Genomic DNA, 13,202 nt, shown 5'->3' with positions numbered 1-13,202 from the left:
AAAAAAAAAAAAAGTGCGGCGCGAACCGGAAAAGCTTCTGCCGATCACAGTTCAACAACGGATTATGAAAGAATGGATAAAGCTCAAAACGCACTGATTCTTCCTGATGTAAGAGGTGAGTCTCCGCTTTGAGTTGTTGTTAGCCAATAAGAGGCAAGATGTCCAAATATCAGGAAGTCTGAAGCAGGGGCGTAGCACCAAATTCTGGGCCCTAGGTACAAGTCTTCTAGGTGGGCCCCCATGCTCAATTATTTAATATCTCTCTTACACATTTTTTGTCATGCTATAAGACAAGATAATAAATATGATCTCAGTTTAACCTCTATATTGAGCAAATACAAATGCCAGCATAATAAAAGTGAAATTCCCAGACTTCACATATAATTATTTTTATTTGCCAACAATGTGTTCAAACAAAAATCCTGGAATTTATTTTCCAGTAAATGCCCACTGATGGGTCTTCATGTTAGCAAAATCACTTATGAGATCTTTAAAGTCCAATCCTTTGGCTAATTGGCTTTCAATAGAAAGAAGAGCTAGGCTGTTTAGTCTATCCTGGGACATTGTTGATCTCAAATAATTTTTCACCAGTTTCAGTTTGCTAAAAGCCCGTTCACCCCCAGCAACAGTCACAGGTAGTGTGCAAAATATCCTCAGTCCAATACAAACTTCTCCAAAAATGCTCTGTAATTGCATCCTGTATGGCATTAAGCAGCTCAAGAGGAGACCGAATGTGTGGAAATGTGGCACCATATATTGTTCTCAGGTGTAGCATCTCATTCTCAAATTCAGCTGTGAGATCCTTGTAATATTTTCTCATCAGTGCCTGGCATGATATCTTCATCTGCTCTTCAGTCATGTCTGTCATGGTTCATGATGTTAAGCTTTGCTAATACTGATATATATTGATATATTAAATACATATGACATGAAATAAACCAGGTTCTCTCTGTGAATGTAATGTACTCTAAATTTTATAATCCCTGCATTATCAGCCAAATTATAAGGTTGTCCGTTTTCAAGATCAAATATAAAGACATTTAAAATAAGCTTAAATATCTAACCAAGTCAATAACAATCCTCTAACACCAGTGTCATCTTGCTATATGAAAAACAGTGGCAGCTTCACGTTCCTGAGATTACCACCAATCCATCGATACCAAGTTTGTCCTGGTCCATGACTGGGAAGGAGCTGAAATATCCACACAGAGTGAACCTGTTTTTACTGCGAGGTCCGCGAATTAATTGGTGGCGGCCGCCCGCTATAATAATTCTGATTAATATATATATTTATATTAATTAGTGTTTTCACTGATAACACTAATTAATTTATATTTGATCTTGATGGTGAAACTAAAGGCGTTTAACACTGAACACCTAACATGAATGCAGCTTCTGAGAGCTAGCTAATATCAGCTAAAACTGTGTTCTGCTGCTGCTGGCTGCTGCTCACCATCCTTCTACTTGCTTCTGTTCAATTAACTTTTCCTCCTTCTTTTCTTTTCTTTTCTTTTCTTTTCTTTTCTTTTCTTTTCTTTTCTTTTCTTTTCTTTTCTTTTCTTTTCTTTTCTGGAAGCCAGATTTGCCTTTCTTGGGAAAAGACATGACTGACTCCTGCCTCCAGCTCTGGCTGTCGGCATCTGCGATGTCTCATTAGCACATGCAGCCGTGCAGCCCCTGGCCGCTGGTGTGGACCAAACCACTTTGCACATTTTTAAGGGGTGATAGATGCCTCAGAGATTATTCAGTTATTATTTTTAAGGCGAAATTCTGTTTCTTAACCTCTTTATCCAGGTAAAGGGAAGTTTATTAAGACATTAAGTAAGTTGGGGGGAAAAAACAACAACAATAAAACATTTTTATTCAAAGCTGTCTCAGGGCCCCTCCCTGCAGTGGGCCCTGGGTAAACAGTACCCTTTCCCCCCCCAGTCCGACGCCCCTGTTCTGAAGCTCAGCTCTGATGCGGCTCACATCTAGTTCCTGAAAGAGGTGCACTGGAGCTTTATTTCCCCAGATTACCGCTTACAAGTCATCCATAGTAGACTCTACTGCAAACGTGTTGAGGAAACGAGTGAACTACACCTTTAATATATTTTTACTCTGAAAAAGAAAGTTTGTTTATAAAGCACCTTTTAAGATTAAAACCACAAGGTGATTTGCAAGCACAAAAATAATGGAAATTTTCAAAAAATAAACTAAATAATATTGAATAAAAATGAAAAAGATAACTACTTTTAATTTGAAATACTCTATAGGAAAACAGGGTTAAAGCAAGAGTCCAGCTTTTGAAAAAAAGATTAGTTCCTTCCAGTTATTCATTAAACTATGACAGGGTTCTGTTCCTGCAGGTTGGCTCATTTCTGCTGAAAATACCGAAATGACATCACTCGATTTTGCCATGTCTTTGTTTGGTGCGTCTCATGGCCACGCCCTCCTGTCAGCGCCACCATAAAACACCAGGATTTGCGCGTCAGTTAACGTCCAGTCCGTGTGGATAACAGGTGCACTTCAGATCCTCTCCGTCTCACTGGAGGATGCCACTGAGCGCCGCGCGTCGCTTTGCGCACGGCTTTCTCTTGTTTCTTGAGCTTTTCCAACCATAAAAGATGCCTTTTCCTCCCATCAGCCTCCAGCAGCGGATAACCTCCCCTGGCAGGGAACTGTTTGGAAAAAAGGGAACCAATGGACAGCCTCCTAAGACGGAACACACCGGAAAAGCGGCGGGAGAGAAACCGGGGTCCGACAGACAGTCCACTTCTTGGGCATCGGCGAATTTAAGAAATCTGGGTAGAAAAACGCGGCAGGAGAAGAGCAAAAGCCAAGTTCAAAAGCCCGGTTCCGGGCAGGAGACTCAGGAAAAATCCTCCTGGCTGTCGGTACCCAAACCTCAGGATTCCCACCAAGGAGTCAGGCGCTCCAGCTCAATGGACTCGGCCAGACACCTGCAGCCCAAAGACGAGGGGAAGAAGGAGATTCAGTTTACCCTCAGCCTCACACCAGAAGCTATTCTTGTCATCCAGAAACGGAATCTAGAAAAACAGATGATGGCAAAGCAGCAGAAGTGCTGCGCCTCAGCCGACTTTCGGCACCGGCGAGTTTTCCCGTCCAAAAAGGCGCACGGAGGCTCCAAGAGCTGCGCGCCTGGTTCCAAGGCGGACAGCGCCGAGCAGGACATCACAGCTATTGTTAAGATTTCTCTGCTGAACGACCAGCACAAGTACGACGATGTGGAGTACGAAGAGGAGGACGGAGACGTGGATGAAACTGTTGTGAGGAAGTGTAAGGAGTGGCTGAAGGGCGTCGAGAATGCTGCTGCTTTGGGAAAAGCAGACAAACTTCCTGCACTTCCGCACATTAAAGGCTGCTGACAGCAATTATTTTTTAAATTTTTTTTGGATGAGTGACTTGTCTGGGCCTGTTGCGTCAAAATGTTTGAATTATCATTCCAAAAGATTGTTTATTAGACGTTATTTGTTATTTATTGTTATTTTAACTTGCATCAACAAAAGCAGGGCTGATTTGGATGCACTTGATCCTTGTTGTTCGACTGGACTTTGCATTGCAAAAGAAAGGCCAATTCAATGCTGCTGTTCTTCAGAGTTTCCGTCTCTTCCTTTGCACATGGATTTGTTTTCAGTGGCGTGCCTGAGGATTGGCTGAGGAGGGGCCGTGTAAGGCACGCTGAACCCTCCCTTTGTGTTGGAGAACAATAAACTGAAAACAAAACTGGGTTGTTTATTCTCCCCTCTAATAAATAAGAGATCCATCTCAGATGTACTGACATTTACTGAACATTTGCTCTGGAAAGTATTTTGAAGCCATTTGATTTAATTATTTTTGTGCTCGCTGAACATTTGACATAATTGAAAGCTGGTTCTGCAGCTTATATTTGGTCATTGAGATTGTTTCCTTTGTGTCTCGTGGCTGTCTTCCCAGACGGTGTTTTAAAGGCTCTTTGCTCCCACCCCACAGCTACCTGGGGCCATTTGGGCATTAGTGTCTTAAGCTTCTTAGATTTTGTTTTAAGCAGTGTTCACCATGCTGGATCTCTTCAGGAAATTACCTCTTCCTCATTTCGTACACAAACATTCAAATTTAAACGTTTTTACCTTCAATTGCTCAGGAAAAGTAGAACATGATAAAAGAAACAAATGCATTCCATAAAATAGGAAAAACACTGAATTAAAGCCATAAAAAAGAATATTTGGTTTATTTGCTTCATCTTCTTTAATAAAACAGGAAATCTACCTATTCATGGTCACCAACCCATTTCCATCGAGTGTGTGTGTTGTGGAGGTCCCCACAGTAATTGTAGTCCTTTGTTCTTCGTAGCTTGGCAACTGGCATTTTACACAGATTGTGGTCAACTTTAGGCAGTCAGAATGAGTTAAGACTGCATTTGACACCAGCAACATTTTGAAATAACCCTTGAAATCTCTCAGGTAATACTTGCAACCTGCAGAAATGCACCTTTCACGTCTTCAGAGTTGCTTCCATGAGCGTGAAATGCAAACATCTGCACTGGTTCTGGGTTTTAGACTGGGTTCTGGTTTTTTATCATCCGAATGTTCAGTTTTACCCTGCGGATGTCTCGAGAAGCAATAAAGGAATCAGACATCGAGATCAATGAGTTGCAATGAAATATCTCTTACCCAGCATCACAAGAAATGTTATTGTTGCATGTTCCAGGCTGTTGGGCCACTACAGTGTGTACCAGGGCCTGTTTGGTTCTCCACAGCTCCTCGAGTGATACGATCAGCTGGCTCAGTGACCAAAAGTTGTGTAATTCTCTCTTGTATTGTGTCGTTTCAATCGCAGCCTTGTTTATGTGCCTCTGTCTGGGATTCTTTGCTGCCTGATTTGGGCCTGAAGCCAAACTCTTCATGACTCGTCTTCATTCAAATCAGCTGGATCTGGTTCTGTTGCAAGTAGAAACATTCTTTAAAAATGCCCTTTAGGGTTACTTCCACTTGAGGATGATAAATCTGCACCTACGCTGTAAGTTTTGCTTTTCTGTTCTATTTTATTTCAATTTCAGACACAAACTTTGCTTCTTTTCTGAGTTACTTAATGTTTTAAGTTTTTATTTTTGTCTACAACAATAATCAAATCTTTTTTTGTTCTTGTTTCAATAAAAAATAAGTTATTACAACCAGTGGTGTTGTGTGTCTAATGTTTAAAATATTTGCGTAAAATAATTTTTTCAAATAAGCGTTCACAAATCTTCATTCTGGATTTTTTTCCACTTAAAGGTTAAGTATGTAACAGTTTAATAAAGAGCTATATTTAAAAATATATAATACCTCCATGAGGCATTTAGATGTGAGTGAAGATACAGTATTTCCTTTAAAAGCTATTTTTTAACTACAAAATAATCAAATATTTATTTTGACGGCACAACCAGCTAATAGAGGGCACCGTTACAGATGACCAAACAGTCCGCTTGGCAAAGTGAGGCCGACAATGTGGAAAATGGCGTACTCAGCAAATGCCCAGAAGATGCCGTTACCCTTCTCAGAAGAGGAGCTGAGTTGATAAAAGATCTAAAACCAGAGTCAGTTTGGGCAAAGCCTACAACAGATGGACCCAAATAAAAAAATTCACAAATAAGGAGCCTAATTAGTCTCCTCCCTTTCTGGTCGGCTCATGGGTCTCCAGGTGAATGAAAAAATTAATGCAAGTCAACGAGGCTAAAAACGCAATTTTCTAATCTGCTTTGCCTTACGCCCTGGATCGCACTTATATTCTACTGCAATTTAAATGAAAAGCAATGAGGGTGTTTCCACCATGCCAGTCACGTACTTTGAGATTTATCAGCTTGTAAAAGTTCGTAATTATCATGACTGCACACCAGAAATCAGCACGTCGCATATGTGACATCACCACATAATCCCCTCTCCCCTAACGTAGCTGCTACTTACCAAATGACCAGATTTATGGTAGTTCTTTCCCCCTGTGGGAAGGATTTGAAGTTTGTTGCACTTGCAGCCCTTTTCCCTCAGTTTTCTCCGTGTCTGGTTCGATGACATCACTTTCCTGAAGCGCATTTGTAGTCCTGGAGTTGTTTTCACACAAAACCTAAAATAGCATTTCCCCCTGTTGGAAAATAAGCGCGTTCTTGGTATCAAATTTCGTCTTTAAAATTCACGGACATCATATGTGAAATGGCACAAAACAAGCAGAATTAAAAGATAGCGTTTTTAGCCCCGCTGACTTGCGTTCATTTTTTCGTTATTCTGGGGACCCGTGGTCTGGAAGTAGATGGGTGTGACTTAGGCTCCCTATCGGCAGCAAACCTGGTATCCCGATGGCTGGAAACCTCGTTCTACTGTTGCAACTACAACCTCCACACACTAGATGTCGCTTTGATGTATGTGTTCCATATTCCACCTTTAAACAATAATATAAACAAAATAAATCAGTACGAATAGAGCTTTTATTTGGTCAATGACATAATATAAATAATCTACATCCTGTTACAAAACAGAATATTCAAATAATACAGTTTAGTTTACAGTTAACTTGCACAGATGATTGTGATGCGGATTTATTTATTTACTGAGAACGCGTATCACTCTGCTTCCAACAGAATCCACAAAATTATGCATAAAAAGGGCTGCATGGTGGCGCAGTTGTTAGCACTGTTGCCTCGCAGCACGAAGGTTGCAGGTTCGAAACTCGGCTGCGGCCTTTCTGCGTGGAGTTGTGTGTTCTCCCCATGCATGCGTAATGGTGTGAATATTAATTTAAGATTTAAATTAATGTCAAAGTTTATTTATTAAACAGAAGATTCAGTAAGATTCTTTTCATTCGATAAACTGGAAATGCAACCCTTTTCTGTGTCTCGTTTCAATAATGAGGCAAGTTTAAAAATGAAGAAATTTACTAACAATTTTAAACTTAAAGATTTGAAACGACAATCATAAAATGACAATTCATAAATGGCGATTTTGATGACAATCTTAACAGCTTTGATATTACTTGTTTAAAAGCAAACCTGTGTTGGATGGAGCTAAAATTGAGAATGATGAGTTGTGAATGCATGAATGCGTTCTCAGAAGGTTTCTTTCAGAGGGAATGGAAGGTGTTCTGGATGAAATGATGTTTTGCGGATAACTGAGTTATTTGTAGAGAAAACAGCAGCAAACGCCATCTGTCGTGTTCTACCTCACCCAACACAGGACCCCCTTTGTGGATCCGGACGTGAGGAGGATGGTTTCATCCAAGGTGGCACTTTGGCTGGCAGAGTAGACGCATTAAGTGTCCGATCATCCGGTCCAGAGATGTCCTGGGTACACGGCTGTACGAAGCGTTTGGCAGATGCACGTTTTCGTCTTAACTTAACTTCAGAAATCAAATGACTCTGGGAGAGTCTTGCGTTAGCTCGTTAGTTTCGTTTGTTCTTTAGCCATTCTTGTCGGCATGACAGAACAGCTTGCAGAGGATCAAGGAGACGGCCGTTCTCCTTTCCTCGTGGTGTTGGTTGAAGAACTGGATGTGAAATCTGTGATGGTTAGTTTTTACCAAACCCTCTCAGAACACTCCCCTTCTCTCCGGAAGAAAGCTTGGTCATGCGTCAAAAAACATGTGATGCAGTTATTGTTTATCTGAACTCTGAGTTGGCTGAACAAGGGTGAAGGTCTTCTTTGCTGAACACGTCTTTATAACCATTATAATAATTATCATTATAATACCCAAAGCATAATAATCCATTTCATGTAATTAAATTACCTTTATATCTGAACCAAGTGATCATGTAATAATGATTATTTAAACAATAATAAAATCATAAGTTTATTAATTATTGTTTAATTATTATCATCGTGGCTTGAAGTGTCCGTCTGACGGAACAGCAGATACTGGTGTTATGATCTTGGCAGACATCGTGGCTCCTTGGGCTTTAATCCGTGGATTCAAAGTACTGTTTGACCCAGCTTGACCCAAGCTGGGCAAATGTGACCTTTGGCACAAATCAGAGAGCCTTCATCACGCTACACATGTGTGGGTTTCCTCCGGGTACTCCGGTTTCCCCCACAGATCACAACATGCCCTATAGGTTATAAATTGTAAGTCGCTTTGGATAAAAGCATCTGCCAAATAAATAAACATAAACTTTAGTATAGCACCTTTCAGAGTCAGAGGACTCCGAAGTGCTTTACACAACAGTGTATCCTTCACCCATTCACACACACACATTCATACCCTGATGGTGCAATGTAGCCACAGCTGCCCTGGGGCTCACTGACAGATGGGGCTGCTGAGCAAAGATGCCACCGGTCCCTCAGACCACCGCCAGCAGGCAAGGTACCTGCAACCTTCCAATTGCTGGACAACCTGCTTTACCTCCTGAACTACAGCTGCCCCCCAAATATGAGGCTTTTCGGGTTTGGCATCTTGCCAAGAGATGACCAGTCCCTGCAGGGGCTGGACTTGAACTGCAGACCTATGAATCCGCAGATGAGCACACTACCCGTTCAGCTTTAGCCGCCCCAACATCATTTGATGCACACAATTTCAGAAGCTGAATCAGTTTTTGAACGCTGAATTTACCCAGCTGTTAAATCTTAATTTTGTGCGCTGCTCAGTGTTAAAACATGACATCTTAATAAAGTTAATCAAACAAATCTGTAAACTGACCAAGTATTAAATATTCAAAACTGGTAAATAAAAATTCATTTTAGTTCATTTCTAGAGTGCTTATTATTGTAGATATAATCCAGGCACATAAAAATACACCTAAATTATATTCTGCAGCAGCACCGGGCTGCCCACGGATGTGCCTGACCTTAATCTTCCTAAGGAGGCATAGGGAGCCTTCCAGACCATGGGTCCCCGGAAGAACGAAAAAATGAATGCAAGTCAATGGGGCTAAAAAGGCTATTTTCTAATTCTGCTTGTTTTGTGCCATGGATTTCACACATGATGTCCCTGAATTTTAAAGACGCATTTTGATACCAAGAACGCGCTTATTTTCGAACGGGGGAAAGCTACTTTAAGTTTTGTGTGAAAATAAGTCCAGGACTACAAATGCGCTTCATGAAATCAATTTCCCTCTGGAATTAATAAAGTATTTTAGAATTTGAATTGAATTGAATTGAAAGTGACGTCATGGAACCAGACACGGAGAAAACTGAGGAAAAAAGGCTGTAAGTTCAGCAAACTTCCCACAGGAGGAAAGAACCACCTTAAATCTGTTCATTTGGTAAGTAGCAGCTACGCTAGAGGAGAGGAGATTATGTGGTTACGTCATATATGCGACGTGCTGATTTCTAGTTTGTAGTCATGCTATAATTACGAACTTTTACAAGCTGATAAATCTCAAAGTACGTGACAGGTGTGGTCGAAACACCCATCATTACTTTTCATTTAAATTGCAGTACAACATATGTGCGATCCAGGGCGTAAGGCAGAGCAGTTTAGAAAATAACGTGTTTAGCCCCATTGACTTGCATTCATTTTTTTGTTCTTCCGGTGACCCATGGTGCGAAGTGACTTAGGCTCCCTATATTAGCCGATACGATGTATAAAAAATGTCAAAAATAGGTACTAGTAATCAGAAAAAGGTCAGAATAGGAGTAATGTGCTTCCTCCATCTTTTGGTGTCAAAGGGCGGGCCGCCGCATTCTGCACCAGCTGTAGGCGTGCAACCGAGGAAGATGTGGATCCATAAAAAAGGGAATTTGCATAATCCAAGCGAGAGATCACATGGATCACTGTGTGCAGGTCGCGTCTAGTCAGGATGGACTTCATCTTTGATAGCCGGCAAAGCTGGAAAAAGCAGGATCTAATCCCCTGGCACATGTGGGAGTTCATACGCAGCTCTGGGTCCAAACCACCCCCAGGTTAGTGGTGGTTGGCTTCACAAAGCTGCAAAAACAGGGTGGCAGGACAGGACTAACTGCAGTAAGAGAGGGAGGAACAAATAAAAGAGCCTCCAACTTAGACTTGTTCAAATATAAAAAGTTATTATAAAGCCAGCCCTTCACCTCATTCAGGCAATCCACAGCTGGTTGCACCGACTCTTGAGGTTTTAATGAAACATAATATTGGCAGTCATCAGCATACAAATGATAAGACACGCCATGTCGCCTAAAAATAGTTGCCAGAGGAAGAATGTAAAGATTAAAAAGCAGAGGTCCTAAAATAGAGCCTTGGGGAACACCACAGGGCGGAGAGGAGGCTTCGGAGGCAAAATCCCCCAGCCTCACACAAAAACTTCTGTTGCTGAGGTGTATCGTTAAGTGGATGGTTAGGACCCAAAAATGCAGATACCCAGGACGACACGAGGCAGGAGTTGATATAGTAAAAATCCTTTTATTGTAGGGAGAACAAAAATAAATCCAAAAGGCAGCGAGCCAAAAATCCATAAGTCCAGAAGGAACAAAAGCTCACCTAGAGCACAAACTGGGATGAGGCACAAAGTTCACACAGAGCATCAGAACACGCTGACATACAAACAACAATGGACCGACAAGACACTGAGACAAGACTGGGCTTAAATACACTGGGGCATAATGGGAGGGTGATGAGCTGCAGGTGTGAGGGGAGAGAACCAGGTGAAAGTGATAACTAATCAGGTAGGAGGAGCAGGAGAGGACACCAGACCTAACTGGGAAGGACACACACACACACACACACACACACACACACACACACACACACACACACACACACACACACACACACACACACACACACACACACACACACACACACACACACACACACACACACACACACACACACACACACACCTAGCTGGAGGAGGACATAAACACACACACACACACACACCTAGCTGGAGGAGGACATAAACACACACACACACACACACACACACACACACACACACACACACACACACACACACACACACACACACACACACACAAACACTGAGCTGGGGACAAGAGGCTGGAGCTGACCTGGGAGGAATGATTAAAAAGGGTAACAACATAAGACACTTAACTGAGATGCAGACAAAGGACACATGAGGGCGCTATGAGACACAGAAGGGAATCCAGAGAGGGATGGAGAAACATCAGGAGACACATGAAGGAAGACACAGACCATGACATGAGGTACAATCTGAACCAGTTCAGGGCGGTTCCCTGGACACCCACTAACGGGACAAAGTATAGCATGGTCTACGATGTCAAAAGCAGCTGTGAGATCCAGCAACATCAGTAGAACATGGGAGCCGGGATCAGTGGACCACAGAACATCATTAAAAACTCTAAGAAGGGCAGTCTCAGTATAATAACCGGGATGGAACCCTGATTGCAAAGGGTCTAAAATATTAAAAGTCTGCAAATGGTCAGAGAGCTGTGTAAAAACAACTTTCTCGAGAAGCTTAGATAAAAATGGAAGCTTCAAGATGGGGTGGAAGTTTCCCAGGGAGGTAGAGTCCAAACCAGGTTTCTTCAAAACTGGTTGGACCACTGCCTGTTTGAAAGCCTGGGGAACAGCTCCAAAGGTTAAACTCCCATTCACAATATTTAAGATAAAGTGGCCAACCACAGGAAAACCCTCTTTAAGAAGACGCAGAGGCATCATGTCAGTCGGAGAACCGGAGGGCTTCAGCCCTGCCACTAGATCAGTGAGCAAAGAAAAAGAAATAGACTCACAGTGATCCATTGAAAACTGAGGGGAGTCACATCCAGGAGAAGCAACCAGCGAGGGTGAGATCAAGGCTCTGATGTTGGCGATCTTAGAAACAAAAAATCTAAGAAACCTAAAGAGACTGGAAGGAGTGCAGCAGCTCAAAAGGGTTACCAGAGGTCACAGGAGAGGAGGGAAGATCAGCAAAACGAGATGAGAATGACACAGCCGTAGATGACCTAATAAGCCGTAAGTGACACGGCATATCATACTTAATCGGACCGAGTCAAGGCACAACAGTAGCAAATTAAACTGGTTGATGGTCTGATAAACAAGCATTAGCATCCACCGTAGTTCCTTGATTTCCACATCATGAGATAAAACCAGGTCAATGATATGGGTTTTTCCGTGAGTAGAAGCATCCACCAGCTGAATCAAACCAAAAGAGTCCAATAAATGAGAAAACTCGAACACAAGAGGCTTCCCAGGACAACACACATGAACATTAAAATCACCTAAAAGGAGAATCTTATATCTCAGAAAGATACCTGCAAAAAAATCTGAAAACTGATGAAAACTAGTTCATCTGTTTAATTTGTATCTGCTCTGTCTTCTCAAACCCCCCAGTCAGTCACGGCTGACGGCTGCTCATACTGTTAAAGGGGAGTTTTCCCCTCCACTGTCGCTACATGCTTGCTCAGTATTGCTGTAAAATCTCTGACACAAGCCAGTGACCCAGGGCAGTCTGCTGGGTTTCCTTTGAGAGTTTGTAACTAATCAGAACAACAAACTGAACTCAGAGGACTGTTTAGTAGGTCCAACCGGATTGTTTCCACCTAATAAAGTTGGTACTTTTGGTGTGAATTGACACTACATGAGTACACTGATCTGAATGAAATTTATTTTGGGCATGAAAGAAAACTAAAATAAATAAATACATAAAAAATGTAGATAATGAACAAAAATGTATGAAATATAAACACAATCAATAAACACAAATTAAACTTAAAAACTATAACAAGTTATAACATCAAAATAAAATAATACAAAAAACAACTATAAAATACTATAAATTAATAAACCAAAATTACTTTAAACTAATTATTAATAGCTAAATGTTTATGAATTGATGATGGTTTAATTGTGTCTTTTATACTCTTTGCTTAACTGTTCTGTAATGCTCTCTGTTTTTTTACTGATGGTTTTACCATACTGTAAAACAAAAATTAAATTCAGTAAAAATCATACAAAAACCAAACTGTATAACGAGCTTACAAAAAAAGATAAATAAATTAGTTAAAATTACTTAAATAAATTAGTAAATAATAAATAAATCCATTCTGACTTATAGTGGTGGACCCCCATGATTCTGGTAGCTGTGTTGTCTGGGAAATCAGCCCATCTCCCATGGCAACATGGTCTCAAGTGAAGGGTTGGGCTAAGAGTGACTAGAGAACCACACCTGTGAGAGTGAAACAGGTGTGGAGGTTGAGCTTCAGCTCTTTGGGCCCTGGAACCCGACTCCTGGACAGGTGCTGTGCTCTGTCTTCCTGTGAGAAGAAGAGACACTGGCAGGTGTTATCGTCACAAGCCCCTGGCTA

At 41.5% G+C, this 13,202-nt stretch overlaps 1 protein-coding gene across 1 annotated transcript; it reads left to right on the top strand.

Moving 5' to 3' along the window:
* The first annotated feature begins 2,386 nt into the window (after positions 1-2,386).
* On the top strand, positions 2,387-3,498 carry prr18 (proline rich 18). Its single transcript, XM_015944501.3, has one exon. It carries the CDS (start codon positions 2,607-2,609, stop codon positions 3,366-3,368), a length of 762 nt encoding a protein of 253 aa, XP_015799987.1. The 5' UTR covers positions 2,387-2,606; the 3' UTR covers positions 3,369-3,498.
* Positions 3,499-13,202: the final 9,704 nt, after the last annotated feature.

Source organism: Nothobranchius furzeri, chromosome 12 (genome assembly GCF_043380555.1).
Source record: "Nothobranchius furzeri strain GRZ-AD chromosome 12, NfurGRZ-RIMD1, whole genome shotgun sequence".
Lineage (NCBI taxonomy): Eukaryota > Metazoa > Chordata > Actinopteri > Cyprinodontiformes > Nothobranchiidae > Nothobranchius > Nothobranchius furzeri.
This window is presented reverse-complemented; position numbering and strand designations above follow the sequence as displayed.